At 45.8% G+C, this 22,062-nt stretch overlaps 2 protein-coding genes across 4 annotated transcripts; both read right to left on the bottom strand.

The window, feature by feature from the left end:
• Positions 1-1,810: 1,810 nt before the first annotated feature.
• LOC115791161 (arf-GAP with coiled-coil, ANK repeat and PH domain-containing protein 3) lies at positions 1,811-12,235 on the bottom strand. The gene is made up of 22 exons (XM_030745287.1): positions 11,885-12,235; positions 11,748-11,805; positions 10,742-10,861; positions 10,461-10,514; positions 10,309-10,367; positions 9,928-10,111; positions 9,803-9,847; positions 9,589-9,684; positions 9,397-9,471; positions 8,996-9,099; positions 8,869-8,920; positions 6,882-6,982; positions 6,668-6,779; positions 6,376-6,569; positions 5,988-6,057; positions 5,409-5,503; positions 5,217-5,284; positions 4,631-4,785; positions 4,214-4,323; positions 3,972-4,082; positions 3,562-3,623; positions 1,811-3,108 (listed from the first exon to the last, which is right to left on the bottom strand). Exons 1-22 carry the CDS (start codon positions 11,935-11,937, stop codon positions 2,963-2,965), a joined length of 2,124 nt encoding a protein of 707 aa, XP_030601147.1. The 5' UTR covers positions 11,938-12,235; the 3' UTR covers positions 1,811-2,962.
• Positions 12,236-13,535: 1,300 nt separating this feature from the next.
• Positions 13,536-17,593, bottom strand: ilkap (integrin-linked kinase-associated serine/threonine phosphatase). 3 transcript variants are annotated; one of them, XM_030744684.1, is made up of 10 exons: positions 17,404-17,593; positions 16,372-16,536; positions 16,136-16,253; positions 15,881-15,987; positions 15,556-15,649; positions 15,375-15,462; positions 15,133-15,263; positions 14,936-15,055; positions 14,350-14,431; positions 13,536-13,730 (listed from the first exon to the last, which is right to left on the bottom strand). In XM_030744684.1, exons 1-10 carry the CDS (start codon positions 17,444-17,446, stop codon positions 13,590-13,592), a joined length of 1,089 nt encoding a protein of 362 aa, XP_030600544.1. In that variant the 5' UTR covers positions 17,447-17,593; the 3' UTR covers positions 13,536-13,589. The 3 variants fall into 3 exon arrangements, with proteins under 3 accessions (XP_030600544.1, XP_030600546.1, XP_030600545.1); XM_030744685.1 differs by having other exon boundaries at positions 13,679-13,811; XM_030744686.1 differs by lacking the exon at positions 17,404-17,593 and having other exon boundaries at positions 16,349-17,356.
• Positions 17,594-22,062: the final 4,469 nt, after the last annotated feature.

Below are 22,062 nucleotides of genomic sequence, written 5' to 3' on the forward strand. Positions count from 1 at the left end.
CCGCTCTCTGCTGAGCCTTCTCCAGCGTCCTCAACTGCAGGCTGTCGGACACAATTACACAACAGGATAAGCCTGTTGGCGATAGTCTAAATAGACTTTGCCAAGGCTTTTGACTTGGTCTCCTACCAGCACATTGCTCAGGTGCTGGAAAGGAGGGGAGTAGATAAACTGGTGAGAGACCTCATCAGGAACCTGTATACGGGGTGTCACACCAGGATTCGGACTAGGAGCGGTGAGTCACGACTGGTACGCTTACAGGTGGGCATCAAACAAGGCGACCCCCTCTCTCCGTTCCTGTTCAACCTGGCGCTCGACCCCCTGCTGCGGGCATTGGAATCGGTGGGCACAGGGTTTGAAGTTGATGGTTGCAGAGGTTCCTTCCTGGCTGACGATCTGGTCCTAGTCAGTGACTCGTGGGCGGGAATGCAGCGGAACCTTGATATAGTTAAGGTTTTCTCTGACATGACGGGGCTAAGAGTAAATCCAGCCAAGAGCCATGGGTTCATGATTGGCAAGGCTGCTAGGCGGTACTCCTTGAACGACTATGAACACTGGCCCTACGAAGGGACCCCCATCCACCTGGTTGGGGCGCAGGAGTCGGTAATGTACCTAGGGGTGGAGGTTAACCCCCTGAAAGGCATACTCAAACCCCAGATCAGAGAAATGGTGCTCCAAAGGATCTCTGCTGCGCCCCTCAAACTGACTCAGCGTCTGCAGATGCTGAAGACGTTTGCCCTACCGCCGGTCACTTCTGTTGCCGACCATGGTCTGGCAGGTCAGGCCCTGCTGCGGGCTTGTGACAGGGAAGTAAAGGTAATGGTAAAGAAGTGGGTACATCTCGACGCGAGTATGGTAGATTGCCTCCTGTACTCCCGGCACAGGGATGGGGGCCTTGGGATCATGCAACTGTCTGCCCAAATTTCAATAACACAAGGGCGCCGGCTAGTGAAGCTCTTCCACACGGAAGACAATCGAACGAGGAAAGTGGTCCGGGCCTTGATCCCCCACAGCGATATCCTGAAGGCCTGGAACAGGGCCAGACAGGTAGTGGGGGACCTCCCCTTAGCCAGTGCGATTCCTGCCCCTTCAGGGCTCAAGGAGGTCACCACTACCAAGTGGCGGCAGCGAGGGTTTGAGCGTTGGACGAGGTGCAGAGTGCAGGGAGTTGGTGCGGCTGCATTCAGGGATGTCAAACTCAGTAACCACTGGCTGCGTGATCCAGGCAGTGCTGGGTTTAGAGAGTCAGAGGTGACTCTCTTCCTGCAGATGCGCACCAACTCCCTCCCCACCCTGGTCTCGGTGGCCCGCAGCTCCAGATCTGACCTCAAACCCTTGTGTAATACAATTGTGCTATTTATTAATAGGTATTTAATAACTTGTCCACTCCCTGAAAATATAAGGAATGTAAATATACTTTGTGTATATGCTACCTTTTTTTTAATGTATATATATATATATATATATATATATATAAAAATGTGTGGGTGTGTGTACACGTGTGTAAGTGTAGATGTATATATGTGTGTGTACAGATGTGGATATATGTGTACATAGCAGTAATAAACATATCTCCGCTAACACTTGTTGTAACGCACTGACCAGCGGCAGCTGTCATAATTTCAAGCACTTGTGCTCGATGACAATAAAAGCTTTATATTGTGATTTCTAAAAATCCTTTTTTTGTATTGTCTTAAGTAATATTCTAATTTTCTGAGATACTGAATTTGGGGTTTTCAATTAGTTGTCAGTTATAATCATCAAAATTAAAAGAAATAAACATTTGAAATATATCAGTCTGTGTGTAATGTATATTATATTCATTCAATTTTCACTTATTGAATTAAATTACTGAAATAAATCAACTTTTTCATGATATTCTAATTTTATCTGTATAATTTTATCTGCATCTGTATTTACAGTGGCAGATATAGGATTAATTTCATCATTATAATTTAGTCATAGAGTCCTAGTATGTGAAAACATAAAAGTCACTATATTAAAATAAGGTGGTTAAAAATATTACTGTACTGTTACTAACTGGTCTCCCCTTATTTTTACATTTGTTTCCACATAAATTTCAGTCTAATAAAACTCGGCTAAAAACCACGACTGATACTAAGATATTAATGTTATTACCTCAGTAATTACACGGTTATTAAATGTTTTATATGTTACTGTCTTTTTATTTCCACATTATTACCAAGCTTTAATATAAAGTGCTACCAAGTCAACTCCTGTAACTTGACTCGAGCCATCATTTGTAGCTCTGTCGACTGTTAGAGGGCAAAATGGTCCAAAACCCTCAATCAGTTGGAGTTTGGTCTGAAAGCACCATCAGAACTTTCAAAACCAACTTAATTCCTGGAGAGCCGATCCGGCGCAGTGGATGGCTCGCATCTGCGATTCCTATTTTTCAGTGGGTTGTGAGGGTGTCGGCACAGGGGTGGAAACATCTGGAATTATTTCCCGAGTGCTGTTTGAATCATGGACACAAAGTACTCTTTGAAATTTAGTGGACATAATGAAATTTTCCAAGACCGTCTTGAGAAGGTGCTTCACGATAACTGAGCCCAGCAGGGGGCGCTAACTGTAACAAACTCCTGAAGTAAAGCTGCGTAAATGAGGACAAACTTCAGATCTGGATCTGAATGAGGTTTAAGACATGATTATTTAAATAAAAATAGTTTAAGATTAAATAATCTGTGGAAATGTTAAGAGCTGCAGTCGTGGTTATCTAAACCTCAGTAACAGTTTTCCATCCACAGTAAGGTTACGTGAAGACGTTTCAGACAGGAAGTCATCCGGGAACGTTCTGCTGGGAGAGCGTCCCTGAGATCACGTTAGTCCAAGAAGATGATCTCGGAGGTCTTCCTCCTACATGTGCTGTGACACAGAATATTCTAAAGTGTGTTATTACAGTTCATTTCTGTCCAAACTGCTCCCGCCTTAGCTCGCCGTCTTTTCAGCACTGTGGTGGCTGCCCTCCTTCCTCCTCCTCTTCCTCCTCCACCCCTCCTCGGCTGAACTGCCGCCGGCTCAGTCTCTCCGGGTCATGTGACGCCATGTTGCTGAAGTCCCTGAAGATGTCCTGAAATGTCTCGTCATCTCCTGAGGAAGTACACGACATTCAGGTTAACACAGGAGACATCACGCGAGGAGGAGGTGCTGGTCCCGCCCCCTGCCTCCAAGGAGCCAATCAACAGTGGAAATAATTACGCTCAGAGCATCAGAGTGAAGGTTCAGGTTTTAGAAGCCGATGTTGTGACACTGAGCATGCCCAGTAGAAGTTTAACTTGTGAGGGAAAAAGGTTTAAAACCTTTATATTGAGCCAAAGTCGCCAAACTTTGAAGCTGTTTTTACACCACAGCTGAAATTACAGTTATGGTTAAAAGAGGGGCTTTAAAATAACCAATCAAAGCTGGACTCTGAGCCTGTAGCAGATATATTTGTCGCTTTTACATTTTTATATTTTATCCACGTTCAATATGATTTCACCTTCTTTACAGGTGAAACCGAACATGAGAAAAATGTTTGCTTTTGGTAGGTTTTAGTCGACTAACCCACGGCTCCGAAGACGCCCTCTGAATCTCTCATCTCCTCATTCATCCTGGCCATCCGGAGCCTGAAACACATGAACCATAAAACGTTAAGATTTAAAATGGTCACAGAGCACTTTCAGCATCTCTTAACATCATCTGCAGGCTGCGCTTCAACACCTGTCTCTGGATTTTTACACGTTTGGACAGAGTTATAAATATATAACGCTGCCTTTCCACCTAAAGTGTTTATTAGGAAACTGAAAGGTTCCTTCATTGGTCGTCTGTGTTGCTACAGCGCTCTAAAGACCCATGAAGACCAATCAAATTAGCCCGCTAATGTCTGAGAAAGGATGTGACTGGACTCCTGTCACAGTCCCTAATTTTGGGCTCTGTTTGGAGAAGACAAGCCGCTGCTGTTGCCGGCGACTCACAGAGTGACGATGTCAGCGTGGGCCGTTTCCACGGCGATGGCCAGAGGGTCCTGACCTCTCTCATCCACTGCGTACTGATTGGCTCCTCTCTTCAGCAGCAGGCACACCTGTCTAGAGTAGCCAATTTAATGAAAAGAAAAAACAAAAAAGTGGTGTTGAGTCGAGCTAATACATCAGGTGTGTGTGTGTGTGTGTGTGTGTGTGTGTGTGTGTGTGTGTGTGTGTGTGTGTGTGTGTGTTACCCAGTGTGACCAGCGGTGGCAGCAGCGTGCAGCGCCCCCTGTCCTCTCAGGTCTCTGTGGTTGACGTTTGCTCCATTCTGGAGCAGGAACTCACAGGCTAACAGCGACCCCTGCAGGAAGCCGAGAGACACAACCACTGACTGTGAAACTGCTTTAAAAAGAAAAAAAAACATTAAAATTTTATTTTTTATTCTGTGTACACCTGACAGGAAAACGAGGCTGGAATATGCAGAAATAATATTACTGGTAGTAACAATAATAATACACCAAACCACCAAAACCTGCTGTCATATAAACTTTAGGTCAAACTAGTGTAGTTCTAGTCTGTCTGTTATGGGTCAGTAATGTTATTGATAATTAATCCCCAATTAAAAAACCTTTTCAGTAATATTTTTATCTTTTTTAGCGCCTCCTCACCCCGACCGCCGCTCCAATCAGCGGTGTGCGTCCCTCCTCTTCGCCGATGCTCCCGTTGACCTCTGCCCCCTCAGCCAATGCAGACGCCATGACAACCAGGTCTCCCGCCAAAGACGCCTGATACAGACGTAATGTGGCCGCGTCCTTATGGCGCTCTGAAACAGAAAAGAGAGAAAACTGTTTTTTCCTAAAACACATTAAATTTAAATTCCCAGGTGAGTGCTGAGGTGATTCGTGGATGCTGCTACATCCTGAACGCTCACACAGGAAGTGAATGACTCCGCTGATGTCATCGTGCCAGTCCACGAGACAGGAAGTGAACAGGTGGTTCTTGAAACAGAGATGAGCTGGTGTAAAGACCCTCCCAGGCTGGAGGATAGAAAGTAGCCCTAACAGCATGGTTACAGTATGGTGGGTGATGTGTCACAGAGCAGTGAACCGACCACAGAGGAAGGACTCCCACAGAAACATGTAAACATAACGGATTACTGCAGTGCAGGTATCTGTCTGATTGTGCTGTGAAGAACTTTTTCCCCATTTTTTGAAGATAAAAAAAAAAAGGCAGAGTAAACTGTGACAGACTTACGAGCGCCGCCGCTCTGAACAAACTTCTTCTCCACATACTTCTCTTTGATCCACGCCTCCTTCTCTGCTCTGAAAGGACAAAAAACGGCTGCGTCACTCAGACGGGACTTTATTCTGCGCCAGCATCCAGTTCAGACACGTTTAGCTAACGTGGTTCATTTTAACTGACTCGTGTTCATCAGCTGATGTTTACCGTGGGCTGTCGGCTCGGGGTTTGACTCGTCCCTCCTCTGAACATTGTGCCTCGTAGATCTGGTTCATCACATCGTTTCCCAGAACACACAGCAGCTGAGGAAAAGGATTAACATTTTGTGGATTAAGATTATAATCTGGGCCTGCGACTGATTATTTATTAACTGTTCATTTGGTCTTTTAAACATCAATTACAAGCAGTGATGTGAGAGCGGCCCGGTGTCACCCCAGCTTATTATACGTTCCTACTATATTTTATTTTTTTGTTTCACAGGTGTAAACAGGCAGTTATTTTCCAAAACAGCTCACTCTGCAGCTTTTACAGTAATTTTCTATAATTATTCATTGATAGAGCGATTATTTCTCAGCCTGCTGTTAGCTTCAGGTCCCTGGCTGACGCTGCATCAGGACAATAAGCCCAAACGTAAAGCCAGAAATCTGATTTTTGTCTCTTATGAACTTTCTGATTTCTTCTCGTGTCTTTGTATTCGACAGCATCCTGATTTCACTGTTGGCTCTGTTCACTTTATGATGCCGAAGCATCAAAGTTTCAGGGCAGTGAAGCGCGTGCCGTTTCTACCTTCAGCTGCTCGGCCTCCCAGGAGTCCAGAGTGAGAGACCGCACCTTAGACAGGTGGACGCCGAGACTCCTGCAGACACAGAAAGAAAAAAAATTGCCCGACATGTTGCTTCAGGTGTTGCTGATTCTCTCAGGCTCGGAAACACAAAAACAGTCAAACAGTAAATTATGAAGAGCGCCAAACATCAGGGGTACTCTGTGTGAAATTATAGAACTGAAAGATCAAAGTAATGGATAAAGGTTTGACATACTGGATAAAATATTAACATCGTAACATATATAATGTTATGGCTGGTTTATTGGTAGCTACAGGCAGTGGATACATATCTGATAAAAAGGAGAGAAGAAGAGATAAGGAGGGAAGACCCCTGAAACCCGCGCTGGTTACCGGTGTATGCCGGAGCACTCGATGCACATGGTGACTCCGAGGTTGATGGAGGCCCAGCGAGGCTCCTCCTCCCCGCAGTCACAGCACAGCTGGTTTCCAGGGACCCTCAGGGCCACGCCTAACGCCGCCGGCCTCTGGGCAGGAGGGCCTGGAGCAGCATCCCCGCCGCACTGGAGTGGGGGGAGCGCCTTAGGCTGTACATAGGGTGGAACAACATGTTAGCCAAACGTAACAGGACAATAGCTGTAATATTTAACAATGAGTGCATCTGTGGTCCTTGTGGTGGACCTGCCTGCGTGAGCTGAGTGTCGGTCCTCTCTCTGTAGGCGAGGTCGATGCTGCCCTGCACAGCGCTGAGCCAGGCCTGCTTCAACTGCTCCGAGTCAGCCTGCAGGGCACAACACCTGGAAACACACACACACCTTTTCACTTCGGGGCACATCACGTGACCCCACAGGGGTGAGAGCGTCCTGTTCATTTCCCGGGTGAGTGTGTGATGGTCTTACTTCTGGACAGAGAGCAGCTCGAAGCAGAAGCGTCGGTCCACGTGATCCAGAGATTTGACGGCACACAGTCGCAGATCCTCAAACAGCACCACGGCTTCCTCCTGCAGCAGCAGGTTTCAACACGCCGTTTCATTTTCAGCAAATACAAAGATCATTATCATCATCATCATCACCGCGGCTAGCTGCTACTGAGCGAGTTTTATCCAGCTTTGATCCAAGAGGTCCCACTTCTTACAGCTTTACAGAACAGACGAGTTTAACACGTGTTTCTGCCATTTTATCTTCAGTGACCTCAGTTTGCAGCAGCAGCTTTGTACTCATAAAAATGAGGCCACTAAAGCCGTAAGAAGAGAAACCTGCTGGATCAGCTCAGCAAATAATAATTAAAGACCCTGATGTTAAATAAAGGAACAAGGAGATATTAAAACATGATTAAAAATTACTAGCAAACTAAAGCAGCCCCTCAGCAGGCTTCCAGAAGCTGGCCAGTCAGAAGGAAGTGAGCATTTAGGGAGAGGGTCCTTAAAGAGACAGGAGCTATGAACAGAGGGGCTCCATCGAGGGACAGTAGCAGATAAACAAAGATCATTTTGGACTGTGAGTCGTGGAAACCTGCTCTCGAGGAGTCCCAGAATAAAAACAGAGCAGGAAATGAACATAACGGGTCCTTTAATGCCACCATAGGTGACATTCACCAGGTGAACACTGAGTGATGTAAGAAAGTCCAGAGGTCGGATTAGAGACAGATTTTAACATTAAGATTTTAGTCAGACATTTAGAAGTATCTGCTGGCCAAAGCTGCTCTGAGCTGGACTAAAATTCTGGGTAAATTTAAACACATAACATTGTTCCCGCTGCGTTTATGAGCAGCCAGCTGTTTTCCTCTGCTTCATGTCTGCATGCTAATCTAGAACATCTCGACTCCAGCTGTGACTAAACACACAAACAGGCAGGAGGAGCACGTCTGTCTCAGCACACTCTGAACCGTCTGCCTCTGATTTCACCACATTTATCCATTAAATTCATTTTTCAAACACTAAAGGCAGAAGCACGAGTTCACGGACTCACCGAAGGGTGAAGCGGTAAAACCGGACGCCTCCCTGTGATTTTGAGCATCAGTGACACACGAGCACCGGAGCGTAGCCTGACTGGATGGAGGGTTTCTAGTTTTTAACTGAAGTTGGCATCAAATCAGAAATTAAAAAAAAAAAAAATGCAGATTTTTTTTTTAAAGTGGACCTTCTCTGCTTTTCCTTACTTGCTGTCATGTCTCCTGTTCTGACGGATGTTTGTATTAATCATGAGACATAAGACATGTACAGACTGCACTCAACACTCAGTTTATTACAGCTGGAAATAATCAGAGGAGGTCCACATAAAACTGATTCCAGACACACTGAATTATTTAAACCGATCTTCTAATTTTGTGTCATTGGTTGAAAATTATGATTAGAATTTTTGAAACTTGAGTTTATGGTGTCAAATTTGTGAACAGAAAGAAAAACATTTTTAAAGAGTGAGTAAAATGAGGCAAAAACATGCTAACGATTATTTGAATTTCAACATGAAGGGTGAAGGTCAGCTTCACAGAAATCTCGGGGACACCTTTCACACCAGCCTGGAGTCACTGGTAACGACCGTGATCTCAGCTGGAGTCCAGACCTGCTTTCCTCACTGAGGGGCTTTAAGTCTGGATGTGATCACATGTAACAGCACGAGAAGCCGAACTGTCTCCTGTCTGTGTTTCATGGGTGTCCAAACATCACAGAATCTCTGATGAAGAAAACATTCAGCGGTCTGCTCGGTTTGCTGTTATTTATTTAATAAGGTTTGAAATCCCATCTGGAATAATGAGTTCAACCACCACAAACAGAACTTCCAGCTGGGAACAAACTCAGACTTCAGTCTGTGAACTGAAGTTTATCAGATGGTGAAATTGATCCGTTTGATTAGCCGATCATTGCTTTGACTGACTGGGCGGGCTCACCTTGTGGGACTTCCTATAAATGAGCTGGTTGTCTCTGATGGTGAACCAGCATCTGAAACAGGTTTACATGTTAGAAGGATTCACTCAGCAGGACGATCACAGACCACATGATGCTGCGGGTCTCTACCTCTTCCAGGTTTTAGATTTCCTCCTCGAGCGTTTGAACAGGTAACCCTGAATGATGTCATCACTGCCAGGACACGGGCTGACCATCGGCTCACCTGAAGCATCCTTGAAACACACACACACACACACACACACACACACACACACACACACACACACACACACACACACACACACAGGTTACAGAGCTGTCTATAAGTGTGTAAGACCGGCCTGACTCTGAGTTTGGTTCAGCTGAAATAAGATGGCAGCACGAGAGCCTTTCTAACATCTGCCTGCAGCTTCCTTTGGCTCACAGAGGCAGCTGGTTGTCAGCCTGACCTCCTACCACACCACATACGCATATTTTGACCTTTCTGCTGTGACAGGTGTGATGATCAGTGATCTCGGAGGGCTCCTTACTCTCTGCTGGACCAACAGGTGTCTGTTCTCCAGCTCCTTCCTCTTGGCTGCACAGTTTGCAGAAAGCTGCGACAGCTGAGGAGGACACACACACACACACACACACACACACACACACACACACACCGTCAGTCCACACTGAGGCTGCAGCACAAACTGTGAACACAAACAAAGAGGTCAGAGGTCACGGACCTGCGCTGCCATGGTTTTCATGGTGGGCTCCAGGTCTCTGAGCAGGTCAAAGCCCTGATGGAAGAAAGTGAACTGAGCGTGGACGAAGGAGAACATCTGGGAAGAGAAACTAGAGTCAGCACTGTTGTTCTCAGAGAAGAACATATTAGGAATATCTCCTCTCTGTGACATCACACAGACCCAAAAGTAGACAAAACTGTCTACTTTCACTTACAGAGTTTAACATGTCGACCTTCTGCTGAGTCTTGAAGGTGTTGAGCTGAAAAGCAGAACACACAGGATAAAGCAGCTGATATTCCCTCGTGTAAACGAAATGTTAAACACACTCAGGTGTCACACCTGCAGACAGTAATCCAGTGCAAAGTGCTGGTAGCATTTGCGCGTAGCGAGCAGCAGGTGACTCGCCCGCTCGGCATCTGTGGCTTTGTGTCGAGACACCTGAGCATTCTTCGCCGCGGCCGTCTCCAGATCCTCACCGATCCGAACAAACTCCCTTCTGGTCTCCGCCATCTGGGGCAGGAACCTTGGAGACACAAACGCCACCAACATCACGACCAGAGCAGCTTTGGGTGAGTGCAGAGCTGAACATCTTAATCCAGAAGCTCTTTTCAGACTGAGGAGTGCTACTGTGAGAAGAATCTCTAAACTGAGCCCTGGACTTCCTGACACAATGATCAGACCTCACAGATAGATGAGCCCCAGATGTGAGGCATGTCTTACTGTGTGCAGAGGTTGGTGAGCTGCTGACCGATGGCTCTCTGCGTCTGATCAAACAGCATCTGCAGGAGAAACACAAACAAATCGAACACCATGAATCTGTGCCGGAGCTCAGCAGACCAACAAACAGGAACACAGGCTGAGTGTGGACTCACAGTGTGGAAGCTGACCATCTCCTGCAGACCCTGGTTGAACTGGTTCAGGCAGGTCTGAAAGGAAGGAAACAGGAAGTCAGACTGGAAAGCATCCAAACAGAAAGCTCTGGAAAGGTTCCAACACACCACCAAAGAACTGAAGGGCAGTACTAAGTCATCAGCTAATGCTAGTGAGTTTGGCAGTGATATATCAATGAACCGAGCAGGTCCTGGAAGTTTAGCGTAAATCGGATGAAGGAACGCAGCGATTTCTTCAGCAGATGGATCACAGAGCTGCTTACTGTGATCACGCCGTCCTTCGTCTGATTGGTGCACAGCTCAGCCAGGCCGCTCAGGAGCAGTTGATTGGCTGTGCTGTACGCTTGTCCTGCTTCCACCATCTTCCCACACAGCTTCATCACCTGATTGGTCAGAGACAGAAAGTACAGACCAATCAGCTTGCCGACTGACAGTTACACTTCTAATACTTCAGCAGTTAATTAAAGTACAGCAGTATTAGCAGCAGTAGTATTATTAATACTAGTATTAGTACTAGTATTGTCATGTAACAGCTGTGTGGCAGGCAGGAAGAGGCCCCCAACCCAGGATACACCAGGCAGAAGTTTAGACTTAAAATACAGTTTATTTACTGAGCTGAACAAAAAAAGCCAGACTAGACAGGACTAGTGGCAAAAACACAGAGCAAAAGCCTGAAAAGCCAAGACAAAAAACCAGAATACACACAGCAGGGGAACAGTGGACGACTACATGACAACAGGCAGCAAAAACACAAGACTTAAATACACAGGAGGGCTGATGAGGGAAGAGGAAACAGGTGGGAACACAGGTGACGCTGATTATCTTGACGAGACCAGGGGAAGCAAAACTGAACACAACAGACAGGGACCAGACAACTATCAAAATAAAACAGGAAGACAGAAGGGGAACGAAGACACAGACTTGACTAGCAGTAGTTGTAGCAGTAAGAAACTGGTGTAGCAGCAGCAGTACTGGTAATACACATAGTGGAAATAAAAGTAGTATATCACACTTTTATATTTAACATTCTCTCACATACACAATATCACACACATACAATATCACACATACACACACACTGATGAACGCATGTAGCAACTCAGTAGCAGCCACTGAGTGGAGCAGCCAGGGATTGAACCAGCAACCTTCCGATTACCTGCTCTAACCACTGAGCCACAGCCACCCTGGCACAGGTAGCAGTAATAATAACACTACTAGGACAGTATAGTACCATATTAGTAGTATCGTCACTTGCACTACTACTTGTACCTTGTCGAGTTGTGTCTCCAGCTGTGAAACATCTGCTTCAAACTGATCCAGAGTCAGTCTGAACAAAGTAAATAAAGCATCGTCAGCACTACAGCACATGCCCAATTTGAAGCTTCTGTACGCGCGTGTGTGCCTACCTGAATTCAGGTGAGTCTTTGACGCAATCCTCAAAGTCCAGAAGGGAGTCCATGACGTCACACAGTAGTCCCCGCGTCCCTGTAAGTGAGCGCGCGTGTAAATAACGTTACCTGCAGCTCTGCATCCTGCCGTTAGCCGTTAGCTCCGCTCTGATGATTCATTTTTAAACACGCGCCAGGAACGTGCACGGACTACTCCTTCCACGCACCTGGACCGCAGCCTCACAGCTGGAGGGTCTGTCGCGCGCAGTGCACGCGCCCCCGTCGGCCGTCCATGCGGGCCGGGCTAGGATCAGAGAGCTAACCCGGGTTAGGTACTGTTCTCGGACTGACGGCTATCGCTCTGCGGACTCTGTTGCCGGACTTGTTGCTATCCGACAGCTTCCGCCGAATATCCGCTTTGTTTGGCTCAGAGCCAGCTAGCAGAGTCACAGCGACCCCTGCCGCCCGGCGCGGAACTACACCGACCAAGGCCGTAATTCTTCATTTTTAATTAATCCTAATTTTTTTATTTTGTTTTTTTTTTATTAATTTTGCTTTTGTTCTGACCATATTAAAACTCAGCATGTAGGAAAATAACACGTACTACCTTCTTATTTAATTATAATACACTAAATCAGTAAATATTTCAGTTTTTGTGTTTTTATGTGTACAGTTTATATTTCTTCTGTCTAGAAGTCAGATTAGAACAAAACGTCTTTACTGCTGCAGTCCTACAGAATTATATTATTAATGTATCTGTGACTGGTTAATCCTGTTTATCTGTATATGTGTAGAAGACTCTTTCTGCCCAAATTATTTTGTTTCAGAATTTTAACCGTTCATCTCTAATCTGAAGTTCTGATTTCTTTTCTTTGTAACTCCACATGTCATATGTTGAATGTTGTATCTCTGAGTTTTTCACATAAATCGGATAATTGTGATTTTTAAAGTTTTTTATTTTGACCTGTGGCATCATAGTTTGACTTTTTGTCTCATAAACAAAACCTTTTCCCATTTAAACTGTTTAGTTTGATTTCAACCCTTGAACCGTTCGCTGTATACGATCATTTCACCAACGTTTGCTGTCAGCTGCTTACTTTTATTCTATCTTATTGTGTATTTTACTTTATAAAACCATGCTATGGTTCTATATTCAGGTATTTACTCAGAATTTTGTTACTAACACAGTTTTATTGCAGTCTGTATGACCTACTCTGCTTTATTCAGCTGCTATTTTCTTGCAGGTTTTCAGTGATTTGGCTGCTGTAAAGCAGGAACTTTCTGTTCAGTTGGATTTTTGTTCTTTCACAAATGGAAAATCTGTAAATCCTCAGGCGGTGGTTTGTGCATCAGCTTCCTCTGCGTCCTTTAAGCCTGTCAAAGAAACTCTGATTTCACATTCATCACTGATGTTCATCTACTGTATTTCATTCTTTGTTCTGATTTGTTTTCTTTGCTTCGTTTCCCTCGAAAACTTCCTGTTTTATTTATTAATAAAATTAAATCAATAAAAAATATGTTTGTTTTGCTGTTTAATTATTGGACTGCGTGTTCTGATGTTTCTGATCTTGCTGTGTTTGTGTGTTACCAGAGTTCATGCCAATAAAGTTAAAACAAAACAGTCAGCTGGACGGAGACAAAAAAGTAAAGTTTTTTTATTTTATTGGAAAAGAAGCAGACGTTACAACAGCTACACTGAAACCATGACGAGGATGATGCGTGATCAGCAGCCAATAGAAACCAGGATCACAGTGACGTTGTCGGCGCAGCCTCGTCTGACCGCCTCGCCGGCCAGCTGCTGGCAGGCGGCCTCAAACCGCTGCTCGCCCTCCATCAGCCCCGCCCTCTGCTCTGCGCTCTCCTCCTGCAGACGTGAAGAGGAGGGAGGAAGATGAAAGTCAGCCAGCAGAATAGTCACGGTTCATTTCCACTCTCAGAGGGTTTCCTGGATTAAAGAGCAGGTGTAAGAACGTTACATTTAAGACCTTTTTTTTATTAATCTGAAGCAGTGACTCGTGAGGAACACTGAGGTTAAAGGTTAATTAAAGTATTTAATAACATTTCCCAAACGGGTTTGTTAATGTGAAAAATGCTGAAATCTTTGTTGTGCTAAAGAAAATGTCCCCATCATAGCCTGAAACTCCACCACTGAGAGCCTTTCATCATCATCATCTTCATCTCTGTACTGTAAGCTGTGTTTTAACACAGGTCCATAAACTATAAAGCACAGGCGTAACTAAATATGTTGACTAAAAACATTTCAGGTCAATCCAGACTTAACTGAAGCTAATCTAACACTTTGTAAGAACCTGCAGACACACCAACTGTGCTCTTATTTTGACAGGATTCTTCTGCCTTCCTTCCTGCTGGAGTCTGAATCAGTTTCTGACACAGAACCTGGACGAGATAGGAGCGAGGTGGCGTTTCTATTAACGTGAGCTGTAATAAAGTGATTTCTGCCGTTAAAGCGGACGGACACATACCTGGAGGACATCGAGGACGAACTTTACGGCTTCATCGGCCGAGAACACTTTGAACAAGCCGTCACAGGCCAGGATGACGAACCTGCAGAGAGACACGAGAGCGCAAACGTCCTCACACATCAACTTTTTAACACAAAGGAGAAATGAAGAATGATGCTTACATCACAGCTTTGTCTGTAACTCCCAGCCGAGTGCGTCAAACATCCTTCATCCTAATCCAGACGCAGTATACTGAAGCCGCTTAGGCCTCCAGCTGTTTTTACTTCCAGCTGTGCACTGTGCAGCATATTTTATGTATTACTTTTTTTTTTTTTTGCTAATGTGTGCACAGATTGTAACGTAGATTAAATAATTAGAGCTTCCACCACTCTCTCATTGCCTCCAGCAGCCTGTGGATTGATCTGCTTTATTGTCATTATACTGACACTCAGGTATGCAGCATATACACTGTATATGATATGCAGCACACTCTCAGCTCTAACCAAAAATAAGCTTGGAAGCTATTTAATTACAACCATCAGATCTTTTAAACTTCACGTATTTGTTGCCGCGGACATTCAGAGCGCTGTGTCTGGTCTGTTCTTACCTGTCATTGGGTGTGAGCTGACACCTCCTCAGGTCAGGGGTCGAAATGACTCCGCAGCGTTTGTACTGACCGTCCCCGATGGAGCGAGACACCTCGAGGACGCCAAGCACCCGGCCGTCCCTGCGGAGACAGGAACAGATCCCCGTTAGCTGCAGCTGGGGTCAGAGACGCCGGTGGAGGACCGTGCGGGTTCGGACCTGACGGTGCCGCCGGCTCTCTGGATCCTCATCCTCTCCTCATAGATGGTCGGGTTGTGCTCCTTACTGAGAGCCAAAGTCACCGCCCTCCTCTGCCCGTCTGCCGCTGCCTCCATCCGACACAACACCGCCTGCAGACACAGAAACATGTGGCGCAGGAAGTTTAATGGAGAAGGAAAAAGAACGCAAATGTGTTCTGAGTTTATTTTTTCATCTTTCTGGCTGATAAACTCCCAGCTCACCCTGCTGTCTCCCAGGTTGGCCACATACACCATGTCGTCCACCACCAGCACGCAGGTAGCCGTGGAGCCGTCCTTCCACGCCGGCTTCCTGTCCACACAAACAGCTCTTAACCCTTTCCCGCTCTACATTTAAAAATCCTGCACCAGCTGCCCGTACAGTGACGTTCTCAGGGAGTCTTACTGGCTGGAGGCCTTCTTCAGGAAGTCTTCGTCGGTCTGCTTAAACGTGTCCAGGAGACACCTCTTAATCAGCTTGTCCACATTTTCAGCATCTCCTGAAAAAGACGGTATGATTTAACCAATGAGGAAGCAGCGTGGCTCTCCTGTGATTTTAAAACAAGCGCCTTCTTCAAGCAACTCTCTCATCCTGCAGACAAACTCCAGGAGGTGATGTCCATCCAATCACAGGCTGCAACTGGACTTTCAAAATAAGAGCAAGGGGCTTGTCCAGTGTAGTGTAGGTCTGGGAAACACTGCAGGTCGTGAACAGCGTGCAGAAAACTCACCTCTGGGGAACTTCTTGGCCAGAATGTGGTGGAGATTCTCAGCGGCAAATCGAGAAGCTCGAGCACCGCCGTGACCGTCGAACACGGCAAAGTACGACACTCGAGACCTGCAGACACAAAGAGATGCATAAGAGAGACGACCTCTGAGAAGTTCTCGACACAGATTTCCCCGCGTTCACCTGACCGCAGTTCGTATGAACGCCCAATGAGGAGCGATCACATGACTGATGCGTGCTTGGTGGCCGTCCTTCTTACACGTTTCCTGGCAGCGCAGACAGACAGCTGCTCATGTCCGGCAGCAGCACGTGAGCGTCCTGCATCTCCTCCCGCTCGCCACGCCTCGCCGCCACGTACGCTCTGAGCACCGGGAGGCCTGAACACACAAAGAGAGCGTGAGACGGGCCCTCGCCTCTGCGAGTCGTATTGACATCTGCTCGCATCTGATTGGAGGAAAAGAAGCAAACAAACATTGTGGTGGAACAGCTGAAGACCTTCTTTACAAACTTTCTTGACCTCCTCCTCCTTCTCCTCCTCTTCCTCTTTTCTGTCCGCATCATCTCGTTTCCGTTTCAGCCTGTTCTCCTCTTCCTCCTCCTCCTCCTCCTCTTCCTCTCTGGTGGTCTGAGGTGGAGTTGTGAGCGCTGCTGGAACAGGACCTGAGGATGAATCCCATCAAACCAGATCCTGATATTTCTAACCAAAGATACAGACCCCGATGAAATGTGAGTGAAGTTTTTCCTAAAATAAACCGCCCCCGTGTCACGACTGGCCTCCTCACAGCCTGTGAGCCAAACACAAACACGTTCCCATTGTTACACCCTAAAAATTATATTTTTCCCAAAGCAGATCATCCTCCTCCTCCTCCTCCTCACTGCAGCTCCGGAGGTGGTCGTCGTTACCCTTTTAGCTTTTGTTTTCTATCCATTTGGAAATGGATACAACTCAAAGTTAGCAAGGTGCAGGTGGAAAATATCCTACTGCCAAGTATCGACAGAGGAGGAGGAAGGTGTGTGGAGGGAGAGACCAGGTGGAAGGAAAGCAAGGCAGGAGTGTGGAGGTGGATCGGAGAGAGAGCTCAGGTGGAGACACAGGTAAGAGACAGGAGGCTGAGATGGTTTGGACACTGCGACATGGAGGCCATGCAGAGGTTGGTGTGACAGAGGAGGATGCAGGTGAGATGGAGGCAGATGATCCGCTGCCTCCAAGATTACGATGACGCTGGCACCGACCTGTATGGTTTTCTGCACTGATATAAATGATTAATAATCACAGAGATCGATAAATTGCGACTTTAAACCGATATCTCGAGCTTTAGAATAACATTTCATTTATTAAAACCACGTTATGACAGGTAATGCGTCATATTTTTTTCCTGGCGCTGTGCTGATCATTTAAAGTCAGATTTCATGTTCTGGAGGCGACAAACAGACCCTGAGCCCTCAGGTATAGAACCCTGCCGCCGCTGAAAGAGCGCAGAGCTCGGAGGTCTGAGCTGATGAAGATGCTCCCAGCGCTGGACTCACCGGAGGTTTGCGTCGGTTCCGGCAGGTCGTCGAACAGATCCATCCTGCTGACCCACAGCAAGCTACCGAACCCGGATACCTGAGCGCAAATGCGGCAGCTCTGTGTGTGTCTGTGCGGACACAGTCCAAATCTACTACAGACACACACTGCAGCCTGGAGCTAGCTCCACGTTAGCAACGCACGGCTACTTCCGGCTCCAGCCTTCAAAACAAAAGCCTCGAAATACCGGAACTGCTAAAATCTATGGAAGCCTGTAAAAAAATAAACATCCAAGCGCCCCAAGACTCCATCCATCCATTTTCTTCCGCTTATTCTTTTCAGAGCCTATCTCAGAAATTTAGAATCACCAGTTAACCTAACTCCACTAACTGCATGTGTTTGGATTGAGGGAGGAAGCCGGAGAACCCACGCAGACACAGGGAGAACATGCAAACTCCACAGAAAGAACAGTTTTTGAAATAACGTTTAAAATACCATCATGTTTAACCGCCAACAGGGGCCAAAAGTTTTGGCAGGTGCACAAATTTTGCTGCTTCAGTTTTTATTTTATTGATTTAATGTTTCTATGAAATAGTGATGAACATCATAAATATTTCACAAGTTTTAAAGACTTTTATTGGCAAATCACATTTCTGCAAAGAGTCTGTATTTACAGTCGCCCCCCGCTGCAGTTCTCTGTGGCGTGCTGGACATCACCTTCAAAGAGCTCCATGGAAACATCCTGGTTTTCCAGTGCAGATGGAGACCTATCAGCCTCAGGTCTGCATCCCTTAACATCACATCAGGGAGGATGAAAACAAGCTGGTGACACCAAAACACACAATAAACTGATCAGAATGGCTGGTCAACTGTGCTCCTCCTGAAACGACTGTCAGAGGTCAAAGGTCAGAGGGTCTGCTGCTGGGATTGTTGGAAGCTGCTTTAACTGAAAGGCAGCACAGCGGCGTGGCTGTTGCCTCACAGCTAGAAGGTCTGGGTCAGGTTAAATGGTGATTCTAAACTGTCCATAGGTGTGAATGGTTGTTTGTCTCTCTGTATTTGCTCTGTGATGTGATGGAGACAAAAACGTTCAGCTTTAATGCTCTGAAGGTTCTTTCATCACCAGGCTGCAAAATAAGAGAACGCTGATCTGCCAAGTTCAGCAAACATCCTGGTACCCTGAAGAAGAAGAAGAAGAAGAAGAAGAAGAAGAAACAGCCTTTATTGTCCCACAGAGGGGAAATTTGGGTGTAACAGCAGCCGCAGTTATTATAAATATAAATAAAGATATAATAATTCACACTATTAAGAAAAGAATATATATAAAATCAACAAACAATATTAACCTTAATACTACTAATAATAATAACACTATATACAATGTGCATGATGTGCCGGACTATTTACAGTATATTATATATTATCCTACATTGTGTAGGCTATTGTGGTTTTTGTTGGGAGCAGTGATGGTTATAAAGTCTTACAGCTGCTGGGAGGAAGGATCTGCGGTAACGCTCCTTTGTGCATTTAGGATGCAGCAGTCTGTCACTGAAGGAGCTCTCCAGCTCAGCAACAGTTTCATGCATGGGATGGGAGACCTTGTCCATCAGTGATGTTATTTTGGTCAGAGGGCCAACCAGGACTGCAAGCAGCTGTTTGAAGGTATGAAAGTTTACACAGATGAGAAAAATATTTACCCAGCTTGGCTTTGTACATGGAAATGTACCAGTGCTGCCTCCTTAAGCTGGATGAAGGCCAAGAAACCAGATTATAAAGTTCACAGTGATGTGTGCTGGACATGTTCTCTAAGTCAAAGGTTCATTACCCCCGAGTTCAGGCTCAGACTGTCTCCTTGCTCAGTACGTACCACCAGGTGGCGTAGTGACCTGCCGGTACGTGAGTGCTTCTCTGCCATCTGTGACTGGGTGAAATTTCCTCCATCTCATTGCCGGTAAAACTGAGTTTCTCTTAGGAGGTCAGTCAGCACAGCGGCCCGCTCACCGGCAGCATCAAATCACCTGCTAAGAACCTCGACGTCATCTTTGACCAACGCCTGAAACTTGGATCTCACATCTCACAGCTCAGCCAGTCCTTCACCTTCACTTCAGAAGTACTGCAAGAATCAACCCTTTACTTTACTGGAACTTTGAATTCACCATTTAATTTTCTCCTGCCTCAGTTTAGTAACTCACTGTTCACGTGTGTCTCTCAATCCTTTATCGCCAGAGGTGGCAAAAGTACTGACATTCTGTACTTAAGTAGAAGTACAAGTACTTGTGTTAAAAAATACTTTGGTAAAAGTCGAAGTACTGGTTCAAGTTCTTTACTTAAGTAAAAGTAAAAAAGTACAGGCTCTGAAATTTACTCAAAGTAAGAAAGTAAAAGTAGCTCTTTGGAGGACGTTTCTACCTGCTATTTTTGTGTAAAGCTAACTGAACCTTATTATATATTATTGTAATATAAAATCATACATGAGAACACAAACGTTATTCCAATCTAAATTTTAATTCTAATGAATGTACTCAGCTTGAATCACAAACTGTGAAAAGGAATTTAAACACAGCTCTGTTCTCTGTGTCCTCCATAGTAGAGGGTGACTGTGTCTCCACCTAAACACAAACATGAGGATACTCAGGGGTTACAGTGGGATTCAGAAGGTGGAGGAACCCTAAGATCAGCTGTAGTGGCTCTGCATGGGGAGAAGAATCACAACTTTCTATTGTAGCTGCAGTAAATGATGTTTGTGTGCAGGCTGTGATCAGCTGACCTGCTGCTGCTGCTCTGAGGTTTACTGCTCTGTGTGGATGAAGTGAATTCACAAAGATGTAACCCAGTATTTCACAGCTATCTGAGCTGATCTCCATCCCCTACACTGACAGCATACAGGCTGTAGAAATGTTGGATTCAGTGAAAGAATCTCAGCATCAGCAGCTTTGATTCAAACTCATCTCTGCTGCACTGATGTAACCTGTAACTCTGACCATGAACACAAAGTGCACCAACACAGAGCTTTACTGTAAATACAGTACAACAAGATAACCTGTTTATTACGTACTAAACTGCAGTATTTTCATACAATCTTTGAATAACACAAAGTCAGCATACTTCTGTTTATTTTCCAGTCCTAACCTTTAATTCTAGCCTCTCTTCTTCCTCTCCTGTCCTCTTTCTCCATCTCTGAGTGAACTTCTCTCTATTTGCTCTCCCTGAAATGCAGCAGCTCTTCTTTTAGCTAGCAGACACACTGTGTGACAAACTGCACACACTTTGTGTGTTTGCTGATATTTGTTAAACATTTAAAAATGTTGCATTTACCTGCCACACGTTACTCCCTTCATGCTCGCTCCTCTTCAGTAGCGCTAGCTAAGCTGTTTATGTCCCGCGAGCATAACTTACGGATTCGGTCCGGCCCGCTGTGACCCCTGATTATAGTGCTATAAATGAGACATTAATTACATGGGTTTGTGTATTTAATCCCTTTGTACCCGATAAGCCCCGGTGATGGAGGATACGCCAGTACGATTGTCTCTTATTATTCCTCCGTTTAGGCTCAGATCGCTTGATGACTGACGGCGCACTGACCGAAAACGCAAACTTCTCCCTGACGTGTTAAAAAGTAACGAGTCTGTTTTGAAAATGTAAGAAGTAGAAAGTACAGATACTTGTGTAAAAATGTAGGGAGTAAAAGTAAAAAGTACTCAGAAAAATAAATACTCAAGTAAAGTACAGATACCTAAAAAATCTACTTACAGTAACGTACAGTAACGAAGTATTTGTACTTCGTTACTTCCCAGAGACAATCGTGCTTTTGAGATTGTAGCTCTTAAACTTTGGAACAGCCAATCAGGTTTGCTCAATGTGCGGTTTGTTTTAAACAGCTGCTGAAAACTCATTTTTAAAGGTTAGCATTCCCTTAATGTTGAAAAACTGTGTTATGATAACGTGAATGACGACAGCCTGCTTTCACACCAATGCTGGATTTATGGTGCTGCATTTGTGTACTTTGTGTAGGCGTTTGTCTGCGCAGACAGCTATGCAGCCGATGCAGACATGCTTGTTAGCAGCGCCTAAGGTGATACGGGCGATGCTGTGCACAGGCTGAATGCTGATTGGTTGAAAGTGGGTTTGACCGGGAAAGGGAGCGAAAACAGCACAGCCCTGCAGCAGACACCCTTCATTGTTTTTAACACTCAGCTTCACTTCAGCTTTTTGTGTAACTTCAGTCTCCTCCGCGCCTGTTTGGGACACCGCCCCCTGGTGCCAGAAAACAGCCACAACACGTAGAAGTCCACAGGAGAAACGCACAAGCATGTTTGAGCCTTAACACACTTGCAGCCTTCCCTCCTTTCCTTCCCTCCTTGCTGCCTTTCCTCGCCTCTGGCCTCTGATTGGCTGTTCGGCTCCTGCTCTGCTCCTATTGGCTGACAGCAGCAGCGGCTGAGGGTGCTGGTGTCCCACACTCACAGTGACCCTGAACCTCTCAGCTGGAGTTGATTTCGGACCTTTTCTGATTCTCGCAGAGATCATGCGGCTTTCGCAGCTCTGCCTCTGGACCAGCTGGGCTTTAGCGCTTTACTGCTCAGGTCTGCAGCCCGACGGGCACCCACAGCAGCGCGTGGAGCTGGAGAGGAGCCCGGCCGGGTGGAGGAGGCAGAGCACCGGCGCACCGCCGCTGCTGG

Source organism: Archocentrus centrarchus, chromosome 13 (genome assembly GCF_007364275.1).
Source record: "Archocentrus centrarchus isolate MPI-CPG fArcCen1 chromosome 13, fArcCen1, whole genome shotgun sequence".
In the NCBI taxonomy this organism is placed as follows: Eukaryota; Metazoa; Chordata; class Actinopteri; order Cichliformes; family Cichlidae; genus Archocentrus; species Archocentrus centrarchus.